The 27,437-nt window shown below is 36.3% G+C and overlaps 1 protein-coding gene across 1 annotated transcript in view; it reads left to right on the forward strand.

Annotated features, from left to right (window-relative positions):
- Positions 1 to 27,373, forward strand: part of LOC137398270 (serine/arginine repetitive matrix protein 2-like) — a 97,792-nt gene extending 70,419 nt beyond the window's left edge. Inside the window, exons 16-36 of the mRNA XM_068084378.1 lie at positions 2,975 to 3,008; positions 3,622 to 3,722; positions 8,124 to 8,271; positions 9,113 to 9,338; positions 9,749 to 9,861; positions 10,428 to 10,553; positions 11,255 to 11,377; positions 11,549 to 11,677; positions 12,657 to 12,758; positions 15,060 to 15,205; positions 16,135 to 16,261; positions 16,657 to 16,766; positions 18,441 to 18,574; positions 19,100 to 19,238; positions 20,132 to 20,393; positions 20,682 to 20,757; positions 21,266 to 21,344; positions 23,476 to 24,077; positions 24,196 to 24,667; positions 25,377 to 25,521; positions 26,569 to 27,373. Coding sequence (XP_067940479.1) covers positions 2,975 to 3,008; positions 3,622 to 3,722; positions 8,124 to 8,271; positions 9,113 to 9,338; positions 9,749 to 9,861; positions 10,428 to 10,553; positions 11,255 to 11,377; positions 11,549 to 11,677; positions 12,657 to 12,758; positions 15,060 to 15,205; positions 16,135 to 16,261; positions 16,657 to 16,766; positions 18,441 to 18,574; positions 19,100 to 19,238; positions 20,132 to 20,393; positions 20,682 to 20,757; positions 21,266 to 21,344; positions 23,476 to 24,077; positions 24,196 to 24,667; positions 25,377 to 25,521; positions 26,569 to 26,721 — 3,547 coding nt within the window. The 3' untranslated portion in view covers positions 26,722 to 27,373. The remainder of the gene's footprint in view (positions 1 to 2,974; positions 3,009 to 3,621; positions 3,723 to 8,123; positions 8,272 to 9,112; positions 9,339 to 9,748; positions 9,862 to 10,427; positions 10,554 to 11,254; positions 11,378 to 11,548; positions 11,678 to 12,656; positions 12,759 to 15,059; positions 15,206 to 16,134; positions 16,262 to 16,656; positions 16,767 to 18,440; positions 18,575 to 19,099; positions 19,239 to 20,131; positions 20,394 to 20,681; positions 20,758 to 21,265; positions 21,345 to 23,475; positions 24,078 to 24,195; positions 24,668 to 25,376; positions 25,522 to 26,568) is intronic.
- Positions 27,374 to 27,437: the final 64 nt, after the last annotated feature.

The following is a 27,437-nucleotide window of genomic DNA, read 5'->3' on the forward strand; positions in this document are numbered from 1 at the left end:
CGTTAAGTAAATGACCTCTTATAAACACATATATACAGATTCAAATGGTTTTGTTCCATGTACTCTAGTCTTTGCACTAGGTTGTTACATGTTTAGGTAATCCGTGTAGAACTGGCTGCCAACTTTGTAAATTGCTGTCAGCGCTGTTTAAAAGTATCATGTGTGAAACAATAGCTGATTGAGGGGATTCATTTACTGCTCGACCCTGGCTATCCAACAGATCTGTTGCAAACATGCTGGACATGACATCGGCAAATAGTGTTACTCTTTAGTTTATCAGTAGAGTTATTCTTAATTTTATTAATAGAGCTACTCTTAATTTTATTAATAGAGCTACTCTCTGAGTTGAATTACTCTTTACTCTATTAATAGAGTTACTTTTTACTTTAACAGAGTTACTATTCTATTAATAGAGTTACTCTTTACTCTCTGAGTAGAGTTACTCATTATTCTATTAGTAAAGTTACTATTTACTCTATTAATAGAGTTACTATTTGCTCTACTCGTATATTATCACTAGTTAGGGAATGAATAGATCTAGTGTACCTCTTTTCTAACTAATATATATATATATGGTATAGTTATAGTATAGGTATAGTATATATGGTTATTATTCAGTATCTACCTACTGTTTTCTGCATAGTTACTTTTTGTAGTTAAGGGCCCTCTCCGATTCCCTAGACATATCCTAGAGGAGTACATGTGACAAGTTATTAAAAAAATGTCATTCATGAAATAGAGTACGCGATAAGCTTTAAGTTAGTCTTATGCAAATCCATTCCCTTGCAGTTATCGTCCGTCTGCCTTTTTAGTAATACATGATCAACAGTAATTACTCTATTGATGGTTGCGAATGAGTGGTATAAAACATTTCTACTGTATACCGAATGTTTGTGATCAAACAATTGTTTAGTTATTGTAGCCGAAAAAACTTAACAATGTTTATACAAAGATGTCTACCATGGCTTCTGCTAATGCATCGACAATGAACTCTATCTGAGTCGGTTATCATGTCCCCAAAAAAGGCATAAATAGTCGTATTTCTCTTTAAATTATGAGGAGTAGGTGATTAGAATTCTTAAGAGCTACTAATGAATACATTTATTTCGTATATAATCATAAAATGTCTTTTGATAAGCGAATTAACCTCATTTTTATCGAGTATCGATTTTCATATTGTCATATGCATTAAAGTAAGATATTTATCGTGTGACCTTTTGCTTATTCTGCTTACCTATTGCCTACAGAATGGAAACATAGAAATATGTACATTTATGGAATATGTTCAATGAAACCAACGAGCTGTCCAAGTCTAGGTTCTATTGATGTGTCATCGTACCATGAATAATATAATAAAAGTAGTTCAAATTTGGAGCATGTTTGACTCATTTGTTGTTCCCTTGGGCTTTTGCAGAGCATGCCTGTCATAAGTACTTGCCATGCCTGTCTTAGGTACTACTTGCCATGCTTGTCTTAAGCGCCTGTCATGCCTGTATGCATCCGTAATCTCTGCCACATTTGACACTGATGGATTAGTACCAGCAGGTTTATCACTCTCTCTACCTGAGCTTATGTCATCAGCTCCTTCTTACTGTGATAGCCGCAAGACCATAGGTGAAGGTTAAGCTGATAAGCCACTATTGTTCTTGGCTAACCAGTAATCCTATGGTTCATCTGCTGTCCATGATAATCTTCGGTGATGTACACACTATGTTTCCATTGCGCGGCTGATGCAGATTTACAAGGGTGCGCACATTCAGCAGCAGCGCGAGAAGTGTCTCAATGGACATTTGCATGTTGCGGATTAACACCGGCTCTTTGTTAAGAAAGATAAGAAATTCTATCGCACTACTATTTCGATTAGCAGCAAACTTTCAGAATAAGAACGACAGTGTGGAAAATGTTTAAAATGGAATAGCTGGTGTGGCATTTTCATGCACATCATTGCCAAGTGCCATTTCTATCATTAGCAGACATGGAGCATTCTGTAAAAAAATGTGCGATCAAAAACTGCATGACTTGCGAATTTTTGCTATTTCCACCTTGTGGATTTACCATGTCACGGACACATAGTGATTGGACTGCGAGGCTGTGATGCCTTCTTGCTTTTTCAACACGACATCAGTTTTTTTATGCCTTTACACTGTATCTAGACTGGCTTAACCTACGGGAGTACAAAACTAATTAAAAACGAATGACATCATTTGAGTTAATCATTTCTTTTGCCAGTGTTGTTAGCCTTGCATTTTCCCTCATTTAATGATCGGATTAATGAAATGGAATGAAATATATACCATCACTAGCTAAATTTCCTGCATTGCACAGGTAATAGAATAATTACCTAATGAATTAGACTAACTTTGCTGGAAAGCTAGAACTAAAACAATACTCGAATTTTGGGCCAGCTTAACAATCGCAACTGTCAAAATTGCTAGTTATTAACTCCTAGCAAGTGCTTCAAGCGCAAGTTTTTAACCAGTGTAATGACTATTTGCCCAAAAACTCCATTGTATTTCGAGTAGTTTTATGGTTTAGTTCGCGGCCTCTAGATATGGAGGTCTCGAGATCAAGTCCAATGCTGTGGGTTTTTAGATTCTAGATTTTTATTATTTACAGTCCTCTAGAAATACGTTTCCATGTCTCAGTAGTCGTGCAGCGATCATGTGTGCATCATGATTAAATTTGTGCCAGTGAGCGAGAAGCAGAACGGTTCATGAGTATGTTTTTACTGAAGCCTGCCATGCTAAACAGCATTTTAGACTTTACAGACATGTCATAACTTCCCTCCATCTTCTTATCTGTCAATGATATGTAGGGTTTCTTACAGCAGTCCCATTGCAAACAAAACCAGTTGAAACTGCTGGAATTCTGTTCTGTAATACACAAGTTGCACTGAAAGACTTTTTTCTGATGCTTTTCATGTAGTTGTACTCCCTTTAAGATTGAGTATTACTTAGGTTTCTTTTTGTTGTAGAGCTGAGGAACTAGTTTATGCGAAACCCTCTCAGGTATGTTGGAGTTGTATTTCACTTTTCCTATATAGAGGACAACTCCGTTTTAGTATTCCTCATACTGACTTGGCACCTTTACTGTAATGATCATTAGCAGTGTTTGACCAAACTAAGTATTTGTTTATTCCCTTGAAACTGAATCAAATTTTTTAAAGTAATTCTAGTTGTTGCATATTTCTTCACTGAATCGTTGAGATATGTTTTTACAATAATTTACATTTATTTAGTTTTAAACAGTGGTTTTGGAATAAAATTAAGCTTTATTCAAATGATAATTAATTACATCTCATTATTGTTCAAAAAAAGTTTTTTTTGTTTTTTTTCACTAACGCATTTCTCAAAGCCGTTGGTCTACCATTCTGCCAAAAAACGTTTGCAAGGGAACATTTTTAGCAACAAACAAATTTTTTTGACAAACAATATATAAAATTTTTATTTTTTACTGATGCATGGATTAAGCAGTAGAATTCTTGAATCTAATATTAAATATTAATTTGTGTATAAATGATACATCATCTGTTGGAATTATTGATAACGTTTTTATAGAGTAAAACCTATTAGATCATGTCTACTTTCCCATGTAAGCAGTTGACATATGTCATGTTTTCAGAAAAGAAAAGGGGAGGACATGCCTCGCACTAACCACACTCACTTGCCTGGAGCTGTCAACCATGCACACTATGCCCTTCCTACCACTTCATATCTCCACAAGTTAGTATTAGTAAAAAACTAAAGCATTTTCTAGCGTTGGCATCACAATGTAGTTTTAGCAAATCGCTACAATATATAGTTTGACTAGAGTTATCCTCTCATGTTGGCTCTGCCCATTTACCTTTAGTTCAGATTGAGTGCTGGATTAATTACGTTTAGATATTTTTTTCTGAAATTTGTAACGCAATCACAAACATTGTTGTTATAGGTGTAACAAAAAGGAGGATGATCGGAAGTAACAATAGTCAGTTGGCTATTGTATTAACTTGCAATGCATCATGGTTAAAATCTACAGTTGGAAATTAATTTGATTTATTTTTTCTTCTTTTGATTGTTTGCATCATTAAATTTTAGTTTTTCAGAATCAAATGTTGACAGCAGTTAGTGAAACTTTCATACAAAAATGGTTACTCATTTGTTTTAAACTGAAAATGGATGGAATGGATCTGCTAACAGGTTGCATGTGTTCTGAAATGGTTGTTGAGTTTTTTACGGACATTTATCATGGGTTATTGCCAATTTTAAATGTACTATGACTAAAACCAGATGATAGAAAGTTAATGTGGTTTGTTTGCTTACTTTGTGCCGATGACAGACTACAGAAATGGCCTTGAAGCGCCACTTTGAGATTCCAGCGATTAAAATGATAATAATTTATTTGTGAACATGGTACCCATATAAGTAGATGTGTGTCATTTTTTTTTTCTCAAACGAAATGTGAGATCATATTTTTGCTCCTCAGGCAATCGCTTCCCAAGTATATAAATTTATTTCGTTTGATTACGTTAATCTTCCAAAGAATAGAAAGTAATATTCAAAAATCATTTTTATACTCCAGAAGCATGATGATCAGACACACATTTAAACTTGGATAAAATTTGTTTCATTTTGTTAACATTTATCAGTATTTATTAACATATTAATTATATGTATTTGAAAGAATAGATTATTTGGGCTTTTAAAATATGTAATACGGCTGATTTGAAGTTGACTCAATACAACTTCTAATCTTTTTTAAAAAGGGCTTTTCATAGAAGTGACTATTTTTGTAACAAAGCCTGTCAACTATTTCCATATCACAAACTGTGTGTTGTGCCTGGGCGCTATTGTTAAAAGCTCAGACAGTCTTTAAAGAAAGAATTTTCATCAATTTAATAACTTTGTGCGACATTGAAAAATCACCTAAATTGGTTTATAATCTTTTTCGAAGTGGGCATGCGTATCATGATATGGTTTTTATGGTCATTTGCATGAGATCTGATAGTGGTGTATGCTTGTATCAGAGTGTGGTTAGTTGTGTACATCTCTATAAACTTGTTCTTATAGAGATGTACACAATGTATACAGATGTGTAGGCCTATACCTACCTAGATGCAGTAGTTGTGTACACTTGTATCAAAGTATGGTAGTTGTGTGCCATTGCTCGAGGTGTGATAGTTGTGTGTACTTGTATCAAGGTATGGTAGTTTTGTGCACACTGATTGATTGAAATAGTTACACAGCTGCCTTTCTTATATTTATAATGAAGTATTTTTTTTAAAACTGATTTAGCTTTGCTCAGTCAGCTGCTTTTTTGTCAGCTTTGACCTTTGACCTCATCTTTTTGTAATATTTTAGTTATAATTTCATTGATATTTATTAATTTCTATTCTTGTTCTTTTTTATATTTGTGAATTCAACTTTGATGGTTGATTTGGTCGTAAAAGCAAATGAGGACAATACAAATGGACAATTGACAATAAAAAAACAATAGTAACATGGTAATTCAATTGTGTTTAAAAAAGAAATTCTGACAATAATTTATTTTATAAGAGTTTATTTTTATTTATATTATTATATTTAAATGTAAATAATAATTTAAGTATAATTTAAATATTTATACAAAAATATTTAAATATTATGTCTTTCTATCAAGGATAACATTGATATTATTTTTATTAATATTATGTCCGTCTTCTATCTAGGACATCCTTATATATAAGGTTGTTCTAGATAAAATACATACGCGATATTAATAAAAGTAGTATTAAGGATATGTCCTTGTATATTAGGATATCCTGGATAAGAGACAGGGAAGATGTTTGTCTGGTGTGCTCAGTGGATTCTGTTGGTGGATGTGATCAACGATGATAGTCATGAAGTAGATAGTTGGACATATGAGACAGTCTGTTTGATTACTTTATAAAGCAGAGATTCAGAAGTACTGAATGTTTATTGAGGCCGAGGGTCTCCAATTATTAGTCATAACTCTTCTCATGAGGCTTCAATACTTTAACAAAAAGTCTTTGTAGCCTTTCTAGCTTTTTTCATCTCTATCTGATAATATATTATATTGTTATCTTGTTGCTATAGCCGTAGAGCTCGGAACAAGAAAGACTGGTAAGGGGCGTGTCACAAAAGCCGCCAACTCTTGCTATCTTGTTTTGTGTGGCAACCATTATAGCTTTGCTATTAATTGATTGTATTCATATTTATAGTTTGTTGTGTGGCTGAATAAGTCTATGAATTTAGATGGTACACTTATGAACTTTTGGTTATTACATTATTAATATTAACGGTTACTTAGTAAAAAAATTTCATAGAGAAACTGTAAAACTTGAAATATGAAAATTTTATCTCGGTAGAGACCATCGTCAGCCAATCACTGTAGAGTTTATTTCGCACCTCAGTAGTTAGGGAGAATATCACAACCTTTACCTTAAAGTTTTGAGTTAAACATGTATGAAGCCCTAGACTTAGACTTAGAGGTTGTATGACAACTTCCAATTCCTCTGGATTGTGTCGGAGTAAAAGGATTAGACATGATTCTTTCTTATTTTGATCATTTACTCTTTAAAGACGAATTAACACAAAATATTAGTAGATTTTATCAGAAAGTATCTTTATTTCCTGATCATTTGAGATTGTTTTTGATTTTTGAGGTGATCTGATTGCCAGGATGTTTCAAGATTAAAATCAACAAGAAACCAAAGTTGATCACATGTACGGTTAAAATTATCAGAAGAAAATATGTGTTTAAGTGACATCACTAGTTACTATTGTTGCTATCGTTGATATCAGCTATTGGTTTCAAGTTGCAGCGTTATGTGTCTCTATTCTGTCGGTCTCTTTGCAGCTATAGACTTCATAATCGTACTTTCGCTTGAGTTGAGCATTTTAACTGTGGTCAAGTTTTGTTGATTTTAATCTTGAGACATCCTGGCAGTCAGATCACCGCAAACATAAAAGAACAATAGCTAATGGTAGAAAAATACAGATTCTTTCTGATAAAATCCACTAAAATTTTGTGTAAGTTCACCATTAAATAAATGCGTGTTCAACAGTTTAGTAACAAATGGCTGCTTGACCTAAAATAACTCAAATTTATTTTTTCTGAATACTTTCACAAAGTTGTATAATTACTGTAAAACCTCTATTTGAACGCCTCTTTTATTTGACCGCCACTATGAGAGATGGGTTGAAAAATAGAGTGCTATGGCGTTCAATTAGAGGTTTTACGGTAACTTGGAAGTCTAAGCAAATTTGCTCACTATTGCTTCAGCCGAAATTGGCAATGCCGGCAGTAGAATTGAAACGCTGATTTTTGTTAACCGAATATTCTTTAATATTTTTAGCTTCTACTTTTCAGCATATTTTTGTAAAAGGTGTGTTAGACTGGCATACGCGACTGTGTGTTCTGTTCACTAATAGCTATAATCTCTCTATTCTATGGTCTCTTACTCTGCCACACCAGCCAGGTGACTAGGTCTTTAGGCTATTATGTGTACCTTTTTCACGCTCTAGCTATTGCACTTTCTACCTTTATTATTTCTCCTCTCGATGTTTACATTTCTTAATGTGATAGTCAGTAAGCATTGGAGTCGTCTAACCATTTGTAGTCTACCTGTTCTTTACAATTTGTCACCAGGTCAAAAAGATAAACAAGGTTGAGCTGTCATTGAAATATAACTAAATTTATTTACGTATAGTGTCTCAGTGGAATATTAAGCGACCTGAGTGAATAAATTAAAAAAAGTAGGATAGATTCTTACCGCAGAGGACTACCTGCTTATAAACAAAGACCAAACTTCTAGGAACTGGACTTATGGATTCTAGATCAATTGCGCAATCATTAGAAATGCATGATGAGCCATGCAGTGGCCATGTACAGGGTATATTCAAATTAGCTATGCAGTAGTTACAGCAAACCATGCTAAATATCTGCAAATGACACAAAGTGCTAGCCACACACAAACATTATCAGAAACAAAAACAAAGGTGTGTCAAAATAAGACTACATACATGAATATCAGACTCTACGTGTACCAGACATGTATGTACAGCTAAATCTAGGATTTTTGACGAAATTCATCTGCGCAAGATTAGAAAATTCTAGAACATCTTGTTATGGTATCTTATTAGGCTCCAAGATGGAGAACGGGACAGTTCATCTAGTGAATTGCCTCGTAAGAGTCCACGAAAGAAGAAGTACGAGATGCTGTCTGCTCAGCAACCAGACCACCCACCGAAAGAGACAGAGAGCCAAGAACTAGTTAAACAGCTTCAAACCGTAAGTCTTTTGTGTTGAAGGAATGAAATGGAATAATGTCCAGGTATGTATCATTAGCATACATACTGTAACTTCTCTGTGCAGACAATTCTCATTTGTTCGCACTAATGCAAATTAGGCCATATCCGGACATTGAAAGTTTGTACCTTGAAAATTGAGAACTGTACCGTACGTTGGACAGCCTATATTGTCTTGTACACCTACTCCTAGGCTACAATAGGGTACAATATACATATACAGTATACATGAGCGAGTAAAATATGGTTATATCTACAGTAGGGTTATTGCATAATATTAATAACAGTAATAATGACAGACGAAAATTGCTGTACAATATTGTTCAGACCTTGAAAATCGAACATCTGAGGAAGCGGGGGAGGGTGTTGACTATATTTTCAAAAGAAGAATTGAGAAACTATGGTTAGACCAAAATTTTGTACATAAAAAGATCTCTTGGAAGGTTGGGATGGTCCGTGTGCGATTGGGATGGTCCGAGTGAGATACATCGGCCTATTTTAAATGTAGTTCAGCCCCTTTGGGTTGTTACAGCTTTTAAGAAATTTTTAGAATAACATTGGTATCCTTTTCCTGTTTTACTAGACGGCAGCTTTATTAACTTCTGCCAAAAATGACATGAATGTTGGGTTAAAAGGCATAAGAATACATAAGCAAGCCAGTTGAAAATAATTTCAAATTTTAGACCATTTCACCGTAGTACCATTGTATGCATGCTTCTGTTCATGCAAGTATTCAACTTCAGCTCAGCTAGGTGCTGGGCCGCGGATATATTTGGATTTAGGATCTCAGGCTACTGCTATAAGTGTTTTAAATTTTTTTTTAGGACTTTGATGATTTGCTGTCGAAATATGCAATGGCTGAAGTGACTATTGATCAGCTTAGACTGGGAGCAAAGTTGAATATGTACGCTGATCCTGCACAACCCTCTCAGGCTACGGTTGTGCAGCCGGGTACAGCGCGCAGTGCTACAACTCTCTCTTTACCTCAAAAAGGACAAGTTTCTCTGAACTCTTCACTTCAGAGTACTAATATGGCCTACAACCTGCCAGGTTAGCTCTTCTCTCAGTTTTGTATGATTTTATTTGTAATTTTATTGCTGCTGTCCGTGTTTGAGGAGCATTAAGGACCTTGTCAGCACATTTCAATTCTGTGGTAGTTGTGCACACATGTATTAAGATATGGTAGTTGTGTACACTTGTATCAAAGATCAAGGCGTGGCAGTTGTGTGCACTTGTATTAAGATCTAGTAATTGAGTACACTTGTATCATGATGTAGTAGTTGTGTACACTTATATCAAAGTATGGTAGTTGTGCTCACTTGTATCAAGGTATCTTAGTTCAGCTTTATCTAGGTGCTGTAGTTGTGCCTATTTGTTTCAGAGTGTGATAGTTGTGTCCCTTGTAACAACATGCTCTGTACTTCGTAGCATCTGATGTATGTATGATTTCAACCTTGCAGGTTCATCACCTCGCCAGCTTGCTGATGCCGGCATCTTAACGACTGGTTCTCCTAAACCTCTCACTGACTCCCAACGATCTATTCAGGATAATATTATACATCTTCAAGATCAGGTTAGTTCTTGTGGAATGTTTGCGTAATGTTAACATTGTGTTAACACATGTTAGTTTGTTAATATTAACATGTTAACATTAATGTTTTAACAGGTTTCTTGGAAATGATCATGTGCGCAGTGTTTAATTATTTTAAATATAAAGTTGTGGTCATTATGTAATCTTTGGCATAGTAAGTGTGCCAGGCCCAGGTCTGCTTAGTATGCCAGGCAAAAATTGTGACTAAGATTAGCTTATGACTATTGATTTTCTTGTCATTAGCAAACTTAATGACACGAAATATGAAATCCTATCAGTGTCTTCTGATGACCAGCCATTTATACCGAACCGGAGGAGTTTGCTATTTTTAAATTTCATTAAATTATTTGCTATCGACGAATCCAGTGTTATTTATCATGTTGAGATCAAAGTTGTAACGTTGGAAACAAGCCATACGCATTTTGAAAAGGTCTTTTTGCATAATGAGTATAAATGAAAACAAATACACTATCTATTTGTCTGAAAAATGGATTGATTTTCTCTGCTTAGTGATATTTATGGTTGAAGATGCTTTTGGATGTTTGTAGGTAGCTTCATTCATCGCTGGGGTCAGCGGAGAGGGACGCCTTCTTAACCTGAAACCCGAGGTTCATCACCAGTTGTATGAGGCCCTTGAGCAGAGCCAGGACACCCTCCACCATCAACTCAATGAAGTAGGTTCTAAGGCTGACAAAAGGGATTTAATTCTGCAGCCATTTACTGAACAGTGAAAACAAATTTATCTCCTTTGATCATGTGACTTTCTGTTTTATCTGTTTTATGGCTTTTGATAGCAACTATAATTTTTCACCTTCATTATTTCCTGGTTATGTTACTATTAATTAATACTACAATTAATCAATTATTATTTATTTAAATTCACGGTGTTCAATTTATGTATACCAGTAGTAAGGTTCGCTTGTTGAAGAAATCATCCATCGATTACATTGATCGATAGTTGATTTTCTTCGCTTCATCATTCAAGCCTAGTGAAGGACTTTGTAAGTTTATGGTTTCAAGGTTTCATTTTAGGTTTCCGGTATTTAAACCAAAGAGTAAAACTGATACTCGGAAATTTGCTTTCATTATAATTGAGAAATATGTTTCTTTTGCCAAAATATTTCATCTGAGTGTCGCAATTTTTTACGAGGTCAAAAAATTTCAATTTGTCTTAAGTCTTCAAGTTATGTCCAACTCCTTCGACGCTCCTAGAATGATCAACTTCATGAATTGTACCAAATATTCATTGGTTTCTAATCAGGCAGTTCAAGTTCGAGGATTCTGGCATTCAATGAAAAAAGGAAAAGAGAACTACTGTAGTTGAAAACTGTTTCTGGGCAATGGATAACGTTGTCAGGCTTATCTAATGTTATAGGAAAAGAGGAACGACCCGTCTTTTGACGAAGAGAACCAGCTAGCGGGACAGCTGCATCAGATACGCATGGCCATGGATGAGCACCTTGACAGGCTGCCTCAGGTTCCTCAGCAGCATCCATACGTGAGTCATTCATGAAGTCTCCATGCTGCTGATGTAGAAAGCCTGAACATTTTTGTTTGTTTAGTTAACAACATTCTGAGCTGCGTGCGGTAGGCTAGATAAATTTTGGAGTTGTTCTCTTTTTAGCTAGCAATTGACAACTCCAAAATATAAAGCATTTTGGTGTTTCAGGGTCCTGTCAAGTACAATTCTGATGAGGAGACGCGGTCAAATACCCCGTCAAGCCTGGCCTCTGGTTCCACAAGCACCCAGAGGCCTAAGAGGGGCAATGACAAGCGCAGCAAGAGAGGCAGTCGCAAGGTGAGCTGGAATACATGTTGTTGAATAATGCAATGATTTGTTATTCTTAGCCCCACTGTTTCGGTTTTTGGCTTTTTTTCCCAGCCTCCAACTGATAGCGTTTTTTTGTTGCAGCATATAAATTTCAAGCAGGTATCGTATCACAGTGAACTCCTTAATGTATATGTACATTATATGACACAAATAATGCTTCAGCATCCTCATATCAGTCACAGCGTGTACATTTATTGTTTACATATGCTATAGCAAGTGCCTTTCGCGTTTCCATCAGCCACAGCAAGTGCATTCGCTGTGTTTTCAACTACAGCAACTTCCTTTACTATTTGCATCAACTACAGCAGGTGCCTTTTCTGATCACTTCAAATATAGCAACTGCCTTTACTGTTTACTTCAACAACAGTAGGTGCCTTTGCTGTTCACACCAACTACATTAGGTGCCTTTTTTGTTTCTGTCAAGTACAGTTAACACCTTTATTTTTAGAATTTGCTTCGATACCGCCTTAATCTTTATCTTTTAAAATACTGTTTATACTTCCAGTTCGTGTCTACATTTGTAAGTGCTGAATCTATATCGAAGAATTTCTATCCATTTATTGTAACAACAAGCTCTACAATAGGTGACGTAACTGAAAGGTTTTGGGTAATTCATCATCTTTTTGCATGAAACCTAAGTGACATCGCGCAGCTCAAAGGTACATTAAAATTCTACGCGATATTATATTAGTGTTTAAACTATGAGGAACATGTGGCTAATTCGTAATCGCACAAAACTTGGGATTTCCCTGAAGATTACTCATAGATTTTTTTAGACATCACCTATTCCATCATTAAACAGGATGTCAGTTTTCAGTTTTGGTATGAAGCTCCGCATAATTTAGGATGTGCTTCCCCTTAACAAAACTCAGACACAGACATGTGACGAGTGACAACTGCAGACAGGTGCTTTAAATTCATTTGATCATACTCTGTGCTATCTTAGACTCCGTCTTTGGCATCCGAAAGGAGTTCATCTCCCGGCGAAGAGATAATGACAGATGATGATACAATTAGACCGAGATCTCATCGAGTCTCACCGTCTAAGGTTAGCTACACCGGATGTTTTGACAGTTATATATATAATTTACTTGCATTACCTTTTAAAATGTTAGCACTGCAAACAAATCTCTAATTAACCATTGTTGATGTTTTTCACAGTTTCACAGCTGTTAATAAATATAGAGTGAAATATTATCCCGCGTAAGATTACTGTGAATATATTGTAAACTGTATCAAAATACAGTAAATGCTCATTCATCGTAATAATCCGTTCCAGGAACATTTATGTTATAGGGATGTTACGTTATACTAACAGTAAAGAACATGTAAATTGCCTAATCCATTCCAAGATATTTCTAAACTCACCCTTTTGGTCTTTTAAAAAGGAAAAAATAGACTCAACATTTTAATTTATTGGCCATACCGTAACTGTAGTATTATTGGTTACTTCGACATCACTTCCTTATCACTTTCACTGGTTCATGATTGCAGTAATTTTGCGGTAACTACGAGATTCTGGTTATTCAACTCGACTTCTGGAACTTGCACCAACTTGACGCTTTACGTTATATGAAATTTTTCACAGATTACGAAGCAAAAACTTTACATGAATTCTTTCAAGTTATGTGGAATTTGCTTTATAGGTGGTATACGTCTTACGAGTGTCCACTGTATTTCTCGTTGAAAGGATTGTTTGTTTTAATAGACTCACAAGGTCAGGTGACCAGACTGCTTACATTTCATGAGAAATGTAGGCAGTAGAAGCTAGATTAAGCTTGTTTGCTGAACTTTATCGATTTAAATTGTCCATCTACATTAGTTTGTATTTTCATCTCGCTTCCATATGTCAAGGTCAATGGCTACCAACACACACAAAATCAACTATCGTGATACAAACTATAGCAGTGATAGCTACTAGTGATATTGTTTTGCATGTATTTTTCTTGTGAGCCTTTCATCTCACGGAGAAAAAAAACACTTTACCTCTATTTCATCGGTCTCTTTGCAACTATAGGCGTCATAATTGTAATTTCAGGATATCTGAGTGCTTTAACCACGATCAAGTTTTGTCGATTTTAATCTTGAAACTTCCACACAGCCAGATGGCTTCAAACATCAATAATAATCACATGTGATAGAAAAATACTGATACTTCCTGATCAAATCGTCTCAAGTTTTGTGTGAGTTCATATTTAATGATTTTCTGCAACAGATATATATTTCTGATATTGATGCATTTTTGTTACCTATAAAAGGAAGTTGCCCATAATCACACATTAGGCTACCCATAAAAAGGAAAAACGAAATGTTTTAGCTGTTATTGATAATACAATCCTGACAGTTATTTTACACAGTGGTGAGACAGATATTTACAAGTCAAGCTTGTATCACCGTTTCTGAACTGGTTTCTTCTGCATTTTGAACAGTCAATTAGCCAACGTGTCAGCACAAATTCCTTAGTAATCGGTTATCACTCGTCGATACGGGAGAACGCTTGAAATTGACTCCTTTGTTTGGTTTGAGTGGATGTTAGTGTCTTGCCTTCTATTGATACAAATGATCGCATCTAATTTACACAAAGTACGCTGTGTATGCACTTGTTTACTAGCTTCAACGGTTGACTAGCTACGGTCGCGTTGCCTCACAGTTTGCGAGGGGTGTAGCTAGATACTACACTTTATTTGAATAACACGGCTTACCTTGATTTTGCTTATCGAGTCAGCCCGACCTGAATGGTAGGAAGTATATCATAACATGCAAAATGAACTTGCTTAAAGATTGTGCAGGTCTCTAATAATAGTAATGCAAAAATATAAAATAATGCAAAAATACTGATGCATCATCATAAAGCATCAGCATTTTTCTATCATTTGCATTTTCTTTATGTTTGAGGTGATCTGGATGCCAAGATGTTTTAAGATTAAAATTGACAAAACTTGATCGTTGTTAAAACTCTCAGATGCAATGCCGAAATGACGTCACTAGTTGTTATCGTTGCTATTGTTGATATTGGCTATTGCGTTCAACTTGCAGCGTTATGCGACTATTCGGTCGGGTCTCTTTAACACTATAGACGTTATAATCACATTCTTGCTTGATCTGAGCATTTTCACTACGATGAAGTTGTGTTGACTTTAAATCTTGAAACATCCTGTCAGTCAGACCACCTCAAACATCAAAAACGATTGCAAGTGATAGAAAAATACTGATACTTTCTGATAAAACCCACTAAAACTTTGGACAATATCACATTGAACAGGTTCTTAGTCTGCTTCACTGACGCCGTTTAAATAAAATTTGTTTGTTTTGTCCTTCCCCTTGTTGCATCCACCACTGTTAATTGTAGGGACTACACGCGGCCAGTGCTAGCTCAATAGCCGGGAGTGATCAGGGACAGCCGAGAGTTAAGTCGAGTGCAAGGCTACAGGGTAGCTCTGACAGTGGATTTATCGGATCTGAAGAAGGCAAGAGTCCCAACACACCAACCGATAAGTATGTATCTATGATTTGTTCGACCAATTTAACTCTGTAGATCAATACTTCACGGTTTGTATACAGCCTGTGCTCCTCAATGTACATTATGTATATTTCAATGTCTTATCATTCTCTCAAGAGGCTTGGTTAATTAGCCGAGGAAATCCGTTGTCCCGGCTCGATTGCCAACTTTCTCTTCTTATTTCTAGTAGTCAACGAATGTATGCTGTCATTTTTTACATAAATACTTAACACACCAGCAAGATTTAAACATTTTTTTAAACACAAGATTTAAATTTGGTTGCCATTAAAACTCTCAGATCAAGTGAAAGTGTGATTATGATGTCTATAGTTTCAAGGAGACTGAATAGAGACACGCAACGCTGCAACTTGAACATGATAGCTGATATCAACTATAGCAATGATAGCAATTAATGACATAATTTCGCACGTATTTTCCTTCTGAGCGTTTTAATCGTGATCAAATTTTCTCCATTTTAAAATTGAAACATCCTGATAGTCAGATCACATTAAATATCAAAAACAATCTCAGATGGTAGAAAAATACTGATATTTTCTGACAAATTCTACTAAAATTTTGTGTGAGTTCATTAAAACAACCAAGGTATAAGTTATATTTGAAAGAAGCCTGGGTTCCATTGCATTTTATTTTGAAATCGTTGATATTCACGGAACAATTGTTCATAAAAGTTCACTTGCAGACTTTGGCTTTCACACTTCTGTGATTAGTTGGTTGAGCTGAAACATTGAAGCTTGTTTTTTGAAGATCTTTCACTGGCTGTCTTGGAAGCTTGAAATCTTATCTTAACTGCTTAAAAAGCCTTTGTTTCAAACTATCACATTACTATTACATTTGTTGTTATTTTGCATAGTTTATGCATAGGCAGATCTCGAGCTGCATTCACATGTACTATTTTTTGTTTTAGACATCATTCAGGGCTGCCAACTATTCAATCACAGGCAGAGAATAGTGGACTCGACTCTCCCAGAGCTTTAACACCAGATTTAAGTGAGAGCAGGACTGCCGAGTGGGCACTCCGGCATAAAGTCCCGGTATGTGTGGCTCGTGAGATGCTCAGGCTATCATACTATACGAATGACTTAGTGGTTGTGTTTGGAAATATTTCATTCTACTTAGTGTCTACTCACTTGTAAACACCTATTATTATTCCCAGTTCTGATGTTGTTCCAAGTGAGAATTAGTTAGCTCAATATTGATTGAGAAGTTGTAATTTTTGTGTTACGAATTTTGGCTGGTCTTATTATGATTTCACAGAAAAAATATAAAGCAATATAAAATATATTTTATATAAAGGTATAAATACAAAACAAATTATGTTGATGGTGACTTTATCATTTGTATGTACAAGTTGTTAGGTTTGGTTTTGCATTTGTTGGTTTCGCATTTGATCGGTTGGTTTGTGGCTGATGACAGAACTATGTTACAGCTGGACCACGGATCGGTACCCGTTCTTCCGGAACCCAAGAAAAGAACTCTTTCACGTAGCAGTCGCAAATCTGTGAGGTCAGAGCGCTCCGGCCAATCATCTCTGCGGAGGTTGGTCGCTCATTCTCTGTTAACCTAGTTAGTTTATGTCCATCACTTACTCTAATTCACTCATTGTACTAGCGAACGGAAGTTAGTTTCGTGTTTTTCTTCTATTATATCAAATCTATGTTTTGATTTGCAGCACAGGGCAATCTAAAAGGTATTGTATCATAACAAATGTTTCCATGTGCCTATTGCAGCCAAGGCATCTTGTAGTTATTGCAGCCAGTGTATTCCCTTCTTAGTATCTGCATATGACAACCGACACCTTAACCCTTGAATCTGGTGCATACTATATATTCCCTTCTTTGTATCGATTACAAGCAGCACCTTAATTCATGTTTTTTTTTACAGCCCACCACCTATTTTTTATGTATCTAATTCAGCCGGCTGAAACCTTAATTTCTTTGTATCTATTACAGCTAATGTCCAAACCTTGTAATCAGTACTGCAGAGATATGTGTTTTCATGGATTTATTATAGCCACCACCTTAACTTCAACTCATGGGTTACAGCCACCACCTTAACTTTGTGCCTTTTTTCCAGCCAATATATTATCTTTCATGTATGAGTTGTGCTTCCCAATGCTAGTCATTTGGGTTACAGGATTACTAGATGACATCATGCCATATTTGTTACAGCTACCACCTTTAAGTGTTTGAATTCGGCTCCTCCCATCAGTTTTTTGGGCTGAGCACAAAATTGTTGTAACTATATATAGAACATAAGGGAAGTTACAACAATTTTGCGCTCAGCCCACGACGAGGTCTTTATACTGTAGTGCATTGTAATGGTCAAGCGCAGAACTTTTATGGTTACAGCCTAGATGTAAGGGTTCATGATGATTTTTACCAGCTGAAATGCATATTAACTCAATCATTTTAATTATAACTTAAAGTGCAGTAGAGGCTCCTATAAAGTGAATATTCCGTTCCCAGAACGCTTTTATTATAGGGATTTGCGATATGTAAACAGTACAATAAATGTAAATTGCTTAGTCCATTCCAAGATCTTCCCAAACTCACATTTTTGCCCTTCAAAGTGAAAAAGCAGTTTAATGACCGTAACTGTAGTATTATTGGTTTGTATTGACAACTTTTCCTATTTTTATCACCTTCACTCAGTTTAGAGTATATGACTACGGTACCTTTGGGGAGCGAATACCTTCAATTTTCTTTGAATCTTTTGTTTCTTTTTTTCCACACCTAGGTCAAAAGGGTCAAGGTCTGCTGCAGATTAAAAAATAAGAAAAATGTTGTAAATGTTAAAACAAGTTTAAAAAATAACAGGTATCTGCCATTTTCTCTCCCAAGTGCAGCAAAAAATAAAATAATATTTTGAAGGCTAACTATGGGACTTTCGTTATTCAAATTGTATTTGAACTTGCATCGACTCGATACATTATGTCATATGGAATTTATTTTGTTATTTCTTATGTAAATATGATGCAAGACGTTTACATAAATTCTTTGTAATCAGTGAAATTTCTGCAAAATGAAGTTTACACTATTGGGGTGTTGGCTGTACTATTGGGGTGTTGGCTCTACCTGAATATTTTTTCTCGCAAATGGTGTCGCGCAACATTTGTACTACAGTATTTACTAAGAAGGTTTGACAGTCTGCGCGTAATGTTATTATAAATGTAATACTGTGTTTACGTAAGACGGGGTTATAACGTTACAGCGAAGCCCTCAGATCAATACAGTCAGAAATAGAGAAATTAAGAGATGACTTCCAATCCCAACAAGCCATGCGATCACCGGATAGAGATCAGACAACTAGCCCTCCCAAACACACCTATGGGAGTCCTATGAAAGGTAAATTAACACGTATGACTTAATGAGAAATGTAAAGCAGATGATATGTACCTGTAAATGTGAACTTACACAATACTTAGTAGATTTCTTCAGAAAGTATCGTATTTTACTATCATTTGCAAGTGTTTCTGATGTTTGAGGTAATCTGACTGCCAGGATGTTTCAAGATTAGAATAGACAGAACTTGATCATGGTTAAAACACTAAGGTCAAGCGAAAGTGTGATTATGACATCTACAGTTGCAAAGAGACTGACAGAATAGAGAGATGTGTACTGCTTCATCTTGAACGCATTTGCAGATATCAACTATTACAATGATAACAACTAGTTACGTTATTTTGCATGTATTTTATTTTTGAGTTATTCAATTGCAATCAAGTTTTGTTGATTTTAATCTTAAAACATCCTGGCGGTCAGATCACCTCAAACATCGAAAACAATTGCAAATGATAAAAAACGGCGATACTGTTTGATAAAGTACACAAAAGCCTGAGTATAACCCCAGATATTATCTTCTCTTTATAGCAACATACCAGTTGCCCGCAGGATATAAGCAACCCTCAGTTCCCAAACCCTCACCTAACAAGGCGGATGTCAGAAACTCTGACCTTGATTTGAGTGAAGTAGAAGGAGGAAGGGGATACGCACCCGCCCCGCAAACCAAGTAAGCACTGTTTTGACCAATGGCTAAAAAGTACTATTGTCCTTTTGAGAGGTTTCAATCAGACTTTTCACGTTTGTTTGTTACTAAAAGGGAGCTGAGATAACTGCTTGTAATGTATAGACTAAGATGGTGGGGGTGTAGAAGAGAGAAACTCCATAGGTCCTATAAGTGTAATTATAGCATGAGATCCATATCAGTAAAAACAGTATCACATGATTACAGATTAGAGCAAGAATTACAATTGTTAATGGTAGTAGATCCCATGATACAAGTACGAATAAAATCTACAGTAGTCCCCCACTTTTGATGGCTTATCTGAATCAGCGACCTCCGCTATAAGGAAAAATCCACGAAATAGAAATCAACAAAACAAGACCTAATACAGTCATACCTCGGGCATTCCAGCATATGAAAGTTTTGGGTTACGAGAAAAATGTTGACCCAAGTTTTTGTCCTGAGATACAAGACAATTTTGAGGTAGAAACCAGTTTTTGATGCAGCCAAGTATGCGGGAAACATGCGAAAATAACATCGATTAGTATTTCTTGTCGGATCAATTTAAAAGAGTTTTAAAAAAGGCCGGCTAACATTTATAGTGAATGCAAGTCGAAAAGCGCAAACCGGAAACGAATAACAAAAACAATAAAGACAAAATTAGAATGAGATTTGGTGTAAGATTAAGAAGTTAAATTTAATGTTTGTTATATAGCGTCACAAAAATGTATCGCACCAAATGTGTTGCCTTCACGATGTTAGCTTGTGTTCTCCTAAATGGACCAGAACATGACAACCCCTAATTACATTGTATACATCTAGTGCGTTGAAAAGAGTTCTGAAAATCTGCTCTACAATGTTCAATATGCTTGTTAAAATATTCATAAAATCTTGTTTAGCAGGAGGGGAGGCAACCCACACGAGTATTACCCATCCACAGACGAAGATCCAAGGATTCCTTTAGCTCACTCGGATGAGAGAAAGAGGGGAGACCAGAAGCCATTCCTTGATAAACAATATTTAGAGCACTCTCCTCGAAAAACTAGAGATCCTGAGTATTCTACAAGACAGCCTGACAATCGACCATTAAAATCTGAGTATTCAGGGCCTGAGGCTACTAGTAGGCCACGAGGCGAAGTCGCAAAGCACTCTGATACTGAGGTTTGTTCCGATTTGTTTTGGTCGATATACCTACCTGTATAAAACACTGATCCTGCGATTTTGTTTGAAATCGTTGCACCGAAAAGATTAGCCGCTAATTAAAATGCTTCATAAAATATTGCTTTGTAAGGGTTTTGATCTCATGACGCTCTCTTTGCTAGACTGACACAACCAACTGCACAAGTCGTCGTACTATCACTGAATTTCTTGATTGTTAGATATGAATCTTGACTCACTAAAATTCCTGTATAAAGTCAATTTGCACTCATGACTTTGCTCCCCTTTCAGTCTAACGCACGCCGAGAGGAGATGCCAGGACGAACATATGGCGACTCGAGGCGTCAGAGGGACTCCAGACAATATAGTGAGTCAGTGAACTGTATATTCTTAGCTACCATATTGCACCACATATAATTGTGTTGGAATTATCTCCACTAGAAATTATTCTACTCAAATTATTTTCACTTAAGACCAATTCCGTTTGAATCATCACCGCTTGGATAATTCTGTTTGGAATTATTGCCACCCTTGCACTTCAAGAGTTTATATTCATTCTATTCCAGCACTTTCTATCTGTGAAGACAGATTCAGAGTGTGATTATTTATAGTAGTACGACATTCTGAAGTTATTCAATGCTAGTTTGATCATTTGATGTTAAAATGTAGGAAATTGATATGAAATGGATATTTAGAAAACCGGAAAGACGTTTGCACTGTTTCATATGAAGGTCGCTTGTGTATATACTAGCAGGTCCTCGGTGGTAAGGCATTTCTAGCATTTGCAAAAAATAAGTTGATCATCTCGAATCATCATAAAAAGCTACAATATTTTGGTCTTTTCACACGTAACCATGTTATTGACTTCCTGACAGGGTCTTCACCAGTTGAAAGGAATGTTGGTAAGGAATATTCTCCTGGGAGGTCACCTGCTCCACAGTATAACTATGACAGGTAAAAGGAAACAAACCCATAATCATCTGAATATTCTTCGTGAAAGGGCAGTCTTTAATTGAGCTTTAAGAGGAACCCCACACAAAATTTTATGTTAATTTCATCAGAGAGTATTGGTGTTTTTTATCATTTGTGATTGTTTTTGACATTTGAAGTGATCTGACTGTCAGGATGTTCCAAGATAAAATAGACCAAACTTGGCGGTTACAACGCTCAGATTAAACGGAAGTGCAATAATGACCTCTATAGTTGCAAAGAGAACCAACAGAATAGAGATTCGTGATGCTGGAACTTGACTGCGATAGCTGATATCAACTACCGCAACGATAACAACTAGTGACATCATTTTGGACATCATTTTCTTCTGAGCATTTTAATCGCAATATAGTTTTGTCGATTTTACTCTTGAAACATTCTGGCAATCGGACCACCTCAAACACCGAAAACAGAATTGATAAAAAATATCGATACTTTCTGATAAAAGCTAAAATTCTGTGTAAGTTCATCTTTAAAGAATAGAGAAAGCATAATATTATTATGCTTTATTATTTATCTTGAGGTGTTGACTGATGTTCTAAAAAATGAATCAAGGAGATTGACCAACCAGAAGCTGAGATATAGCCAGCCAAACACAGGTCTACCGAAAAACATAAGTGTTTTGGTAATCATCAATATATGACGTATGAAATCGACTTGTGTGCATTGGTCAATTAAGCCAACTAATGCGCTTTCTTATAACAATCACCGCGTTTTAATTGGTTTAATCCCTGGAAGTATAGAACAATCAAATTGGGCCTAACAATCATTGCTCTGAGAATTCCGAACCAGTCCCTCTGACGTGTAGAGTTTTAGCATGAAATAATTACACGCATCTATTATTTCGCAACATTTCGCTCTCTTGCTAGTTCAGCTCAGTTTTGTTGTTCTCCTACTTAGCTTCCCTATTCAGACTCATCTTTAGCGCTGTTCAGATTTTTTGCTAGATTTTTTGCTGTTCAGATCTATAGCTAATAAATGGAATCAATTAAATCAATCATCAATCTCGGTTATCATTTGGAATTTTCTACAAATTATATTAGTTACATCATTTATTTTATACGCAGTTATATTATTATTTTGTATAATATGCATTATGATTATTATATTAATCATGAAAAATAATCATAGATAATATAATAGATAAATAGAAAAATCAAATCAAAAGTTATCGTTTTCTTTTCTTACAGCAAGAGCAGCACGGTCAAGTTGTTCTTTTTAAAATTATGGCTGTAGTAAACTTACAGTCTGTTAATAGTGACGATAATCATGAAAATAAACTGAATGCTGCAGTAGGTACACAGTAGAAAGATGATGAATGAACAAAAATTCACATTCCCATTACTTATTCTAAACAAACTGCAAATCGCGGATATCACATAATGTAGACTATACACGCGCCGTTCGTTGAACAGAGGATCTTCGGAGCATATCCGTGGAAATCGAGTTAAAATTTGAACACACAATAGTCAAAATCTGCTCTTCTGTTTTGAAAAATCATGGCGAGGGGTTGTGGGCAACTGCCTTTACGACACAATGTTTGCTTGATTTTCCTGAGAAACCAGAGCTAGTCTGTTAATTCTTTACTATCGCGAGAGGCGTTTCACATCTCGTAGCCTAAAACAATCATTATACGTAACAGCGGTAAGGGTGCGCAACTCCGGCACATGTCCAATAAGTCGATTTCATACGACACAATTTTCAGGATTTTCGAAGGTTTTTTTCTCTGATTCATTATTAGGTAGACCTGTGTTTGGCTGGGTATATCTCAGCTTCTGGTGGGTCAAACTCCTTGATTTTTTTAGAACATCAGTCAACACCTCAAGATAACTAATAAAGCATAATAATATTATGCTTTCTCTACTCTTTAAGGGGCGGTGGCTACACGCTCCGATGTTTTAGGTGTTATTTGTCAAGGATCATCAAGCTAATCTGTTAGTAGGGTCTACAATATACTCCTATGCATTCTCCATTGTAAAGTTTAATTGTCGTTATCGCTGGGGTTTTTAGATGACAAGCTAGCAGTTTCGATGAGAGTGTTCTATGAAAATCAAATAGTTTGGTAGTCAACTAGTAGCCTATCATATCTTTGCAGTCGACCGTACTACAGGTCTGAAGACCCGCGTGTGAGAGATCGTCCCAGTTCTGGTCGAAGCCTTAGATCCAATGATGATGTTGATTATCAGAGGGGACCGAGATGGGGGTACAGGGAGGAGATGTCTCCGATATCTGAAAGGCCTTATGAGGAGCCGGCCAGTGAATATTACAGGAAATACAAAAGTCCGCTGAGGCGGAGCAGGTCGTTCCAAGATATGCGTGCTCCACCGAGAGACACTCTCACTATGGATGAGTTGAATACGAGAGATCTGCAGCAGACAACTTTGTATCCAGACAGTACAGTCTACACTCACCAAGCCAAGTCCCCTAACCTTGCCCCTCCTAATGCATACTCTACTCCACATCATCAGCAGTCTCATATCAGTCAATCGCAGCCACCGAGACAGCCAAGCCACCAATCAGGCCAACCGTATCAAACTCAAGAAATGTATCACTCATCGCATATGCCTAATCAGCAATCGTATCCACAAGCCGTCCAAAATGCTTCCATGCCCCATAATAGCCATCTGCAGCCTATGACATCAGCTCCTGACAGACCACCCATACCTCAGCACTCCACTATGCCTGCTGCTCCTTCTAGTTAGTTACTACATTTGCTAGTAGAACAAACCATGGATTGCAAAGTACATTAATTGGTGACCAATTGGTGAGGTGGTTATCGCATGTCAAATCATGCTGGTCAATATTTCTTTTGTAGATATTCCAGCTACAACGGCTACATATCAAACATGCACATCATGTGCTGGTCGGGGTGTTCTTGCCACTGCCCACCACTGCACTCTTTGCGGCACTCAGGTTCAACAAGCACAGAACGTTCAACAAGCACATAATGTTCAACTGGTTAATCAACTGTCCAATCTTCGACTGACCAATCAGCAGCCAACACACATGTTAGTCACCAATCAGACATCAACACCTGTTGTTTTGGCCAATCAGACTACAACACCTGTCGTGCTTTCCAATCAGTCTTCAACGCCTGTAGTTCTAGCCAATCAGGCCACAATTCCTGTAGTGTTAACTAAGCAAGTAACAGAACCTGTTGTGGTGGCCAATCAAAATGCTGCTGTTGTTATACCAGTGTCAAATGAAAAGAAGGCTTATCTGACCCAACAGACATCTGAAGGATACCTCACTCAAGGTGTCAATGTCCTCGAGACAGCAGAGACCAGGTGAGTTGGGAGATTTGATAAAAAAAGGGAAAGATTGAAATACTGCTATGCGATATGCAGCTGACGTTCCTACAGTGGAAATATTTTATGCCGGGAATGTTTACGTTATAAAAATTTTCCGTCATACTAAACAGTAAAATGCTTGTCAATTGTCTAGGCCATTCTAAAATCATTCCAAACGCATATCGCAAAAAACTAGACTTAACTTTTGTAATTTAATGACTGTACACTGACTGTGGCATTATTGGTTTGTATCAACAACTTTTTTCTTATCACTTTCACTCGGGTTAGAATTCATGATTATGATAATTTTACGTTAATTTAATAGGAGCGCACACTTCTAATATCAACTCAAATCAAATTTTTTCCTTTTTTCTAGACCACGAGATCTATGATGAAGAGAAAAAAATGTATGTTTACAATAAAGTAAAATAAAAATACATGAATATTATACCCAGTTAGAGGGTTAAATTTACCTTCCCAAAATGACATGTTAGCTAAAAAATACCGCGCCACTTTTTATTTGACTGTCACCTTTAATAAAAGGCTATTGGGGAAGGGTTGAAAAATACAGCGCCATGGCGTTCAAATAGAGGTTTCACCGTAGTTTTAAGACATGGTTTATTCCAATGGCATGGAAGCAGAAGGCATTTATAAAGTTCTTGGTCTCACTCTATTGTATTGCTAAATGCTTATTCTTGTTTTCTAGAGCAGAGATAGCAGTGCCAGTACATGGACCAGAGGCTGGGGTGCGGTACTATGTAAGGGATTATGGCGTCATTCATTCTGACTCTGAGCCGGGAAGGTCAAGGAGCCACAGGAAGAAGGGGAGGCGTAGACACAGTCCCGCTAGAGTGAGTCATTCTTCAACTACCATTGAGTCATATAAATAAACCTTTCGATCTATATGTACGTAATCAAGTGTTTGTCTGTCTGTCGTCGTTCGTATGTCCAGTTAATAGTGATGGGTTAAAATATGAGCGCTTGAAGTCCAGTGTGCCGCGAGAAATCATGATGTGTAATGATAATAGGCACAATTATTCTGAAGCCTCGCAAGGTGGCTGCATAGTTTAGTGGCAGCACGCTTGGTTTACAACTGTGCATCTGAATTTATACGTTGAACTCCTGTGCGGTGTAATCCTCTTTTCTAACGCTCTCTACAGGCTTATCCTAGACTTCTCTACAGGAGAAAACACGGCTCTTATTATAGTACAGATTAAAATTTTAGCGTAGGTTACTAGCTTGAGTTACTCAAATTCTTTGGGTAAAAAATCTAGCCAATGGCAACTACATTACCTTCTACAAGCTATTTCAAATGTTCAGCGAATGTAAAAGTACAAAATGTTTCTAAAAAATCTGGGTTAGTTGTGCCTTAAGATTTCAAATATTTGAATTATGTATCGGCCAGTTATAAGTTAGAATAGTAAATGTTGTAGATGTTGATTAGAACCATCATCAACTGTGCAATGCCGAGCATTCACCTAGTCTTCACTATAATAAGCGAAAATACAAAGCCGCATTTAGTTTTAAAAAGATCACTTATGATAGGATTTGAACTCTAGACTTTCAGCTTGGTAGCTGGGTACATTCCCACCAGCACCAAGCAACCACCTCGCTGAATATTGGAATAATTGCAGTTAGTTATTACGTTTGACGATCTCTCGGGGCATCAAAGTGTCCGGGTACTATTTTTTATCCAAAAAAAATAAAAATTTTACTCATACTGCTATTTCAGGTAATTGTTTCTCAGAATTAATTTAATTACCAAGATTCTGCCACTTTCTTGGTTGCTTGGCAAAATCTTCTCCATTGTCAAAGCGGCCATATATTTCAACGAAATAGTCGTTCATCTTATTATTATCGTGATTTCCCGGTGCTTATCTCTTATTTGACCTCTACAGGCTAGCATGGATGATTTAGAGACATCATTGAGAGATGCTCGTAGGTCAGCAGAATCTCTCAAACGTCTGAGTAGGGGGATGAGAGATGAGCTTCAAGACGAACTCACCAGGTCACTTCATCGGAGGTCATTGAACCACAGCTGGTTGTTTTAGCTTCACCGCATGCTATTTAAAAAGCTCTGCCGACTCTAACTTTGCTCTCCGTCTCTCTGCTGTTGATTCACTGCATCAGCTTACTTTTAACCAGCTTACTTTTAACCAGCTTTGAATTTCAGCTTAATTTATTGGTTGAATTCATTATTCTGACTCCGCCCATTTTTTTTAATAGCAGGTGACATGCTTTATTTATCTTAGTAGCTATTTTGATTCATTCATGTAGCATGTGCTCCACGACAAGCTGTCGGAATGGAAATTTTTTATATTAGAAACATAACCAAAGATGTAATCTAACGGGATCTCATTCATTTATTCCTATATACTTGTGGGAGGCCTGGATTTTACTGGCTAATGTCTAGCCAATCATATGATAGTTTAGAATCATTTCTTTGATTAATAGAAATTTATAAAATATATATTTAGGTTTTTCTCATAAATAACGTTTGATAATGGTTTTATTTTGTGTAAAAATCTTCATGTTGTTTGAATTAGCTATGCAATGGTATATGCATGCTATCTTATATTTATTTGTTCAGTGTTAATATTTTTATATAATTATTTATATATGGTATTTTTGAGTGGTTTGGATGGCCAGTGTGATGAATCACTGCCATGTGTTTCAATAAAACTTCAAACTTTGGCAAACCATGTTGAATCTGTTGCTCTAACAGGTGTCGCTACACAACGATAGTGAAAGACACGTGTCAGATTTG

Source organism: Watersipora subatra, chromosome 6 (genome assembly GCF_963576615.1).
Source record: "Watersipora subatra chromosome 6, tzWatSuba1.1, whole genome shotgun sequence".
NCBI lineage: Eukaryota > Metazoa > Bryozoa > Gymnolaemata > Cheilostomatida > Watersiporidae > Watersipora > Watersipora subatra.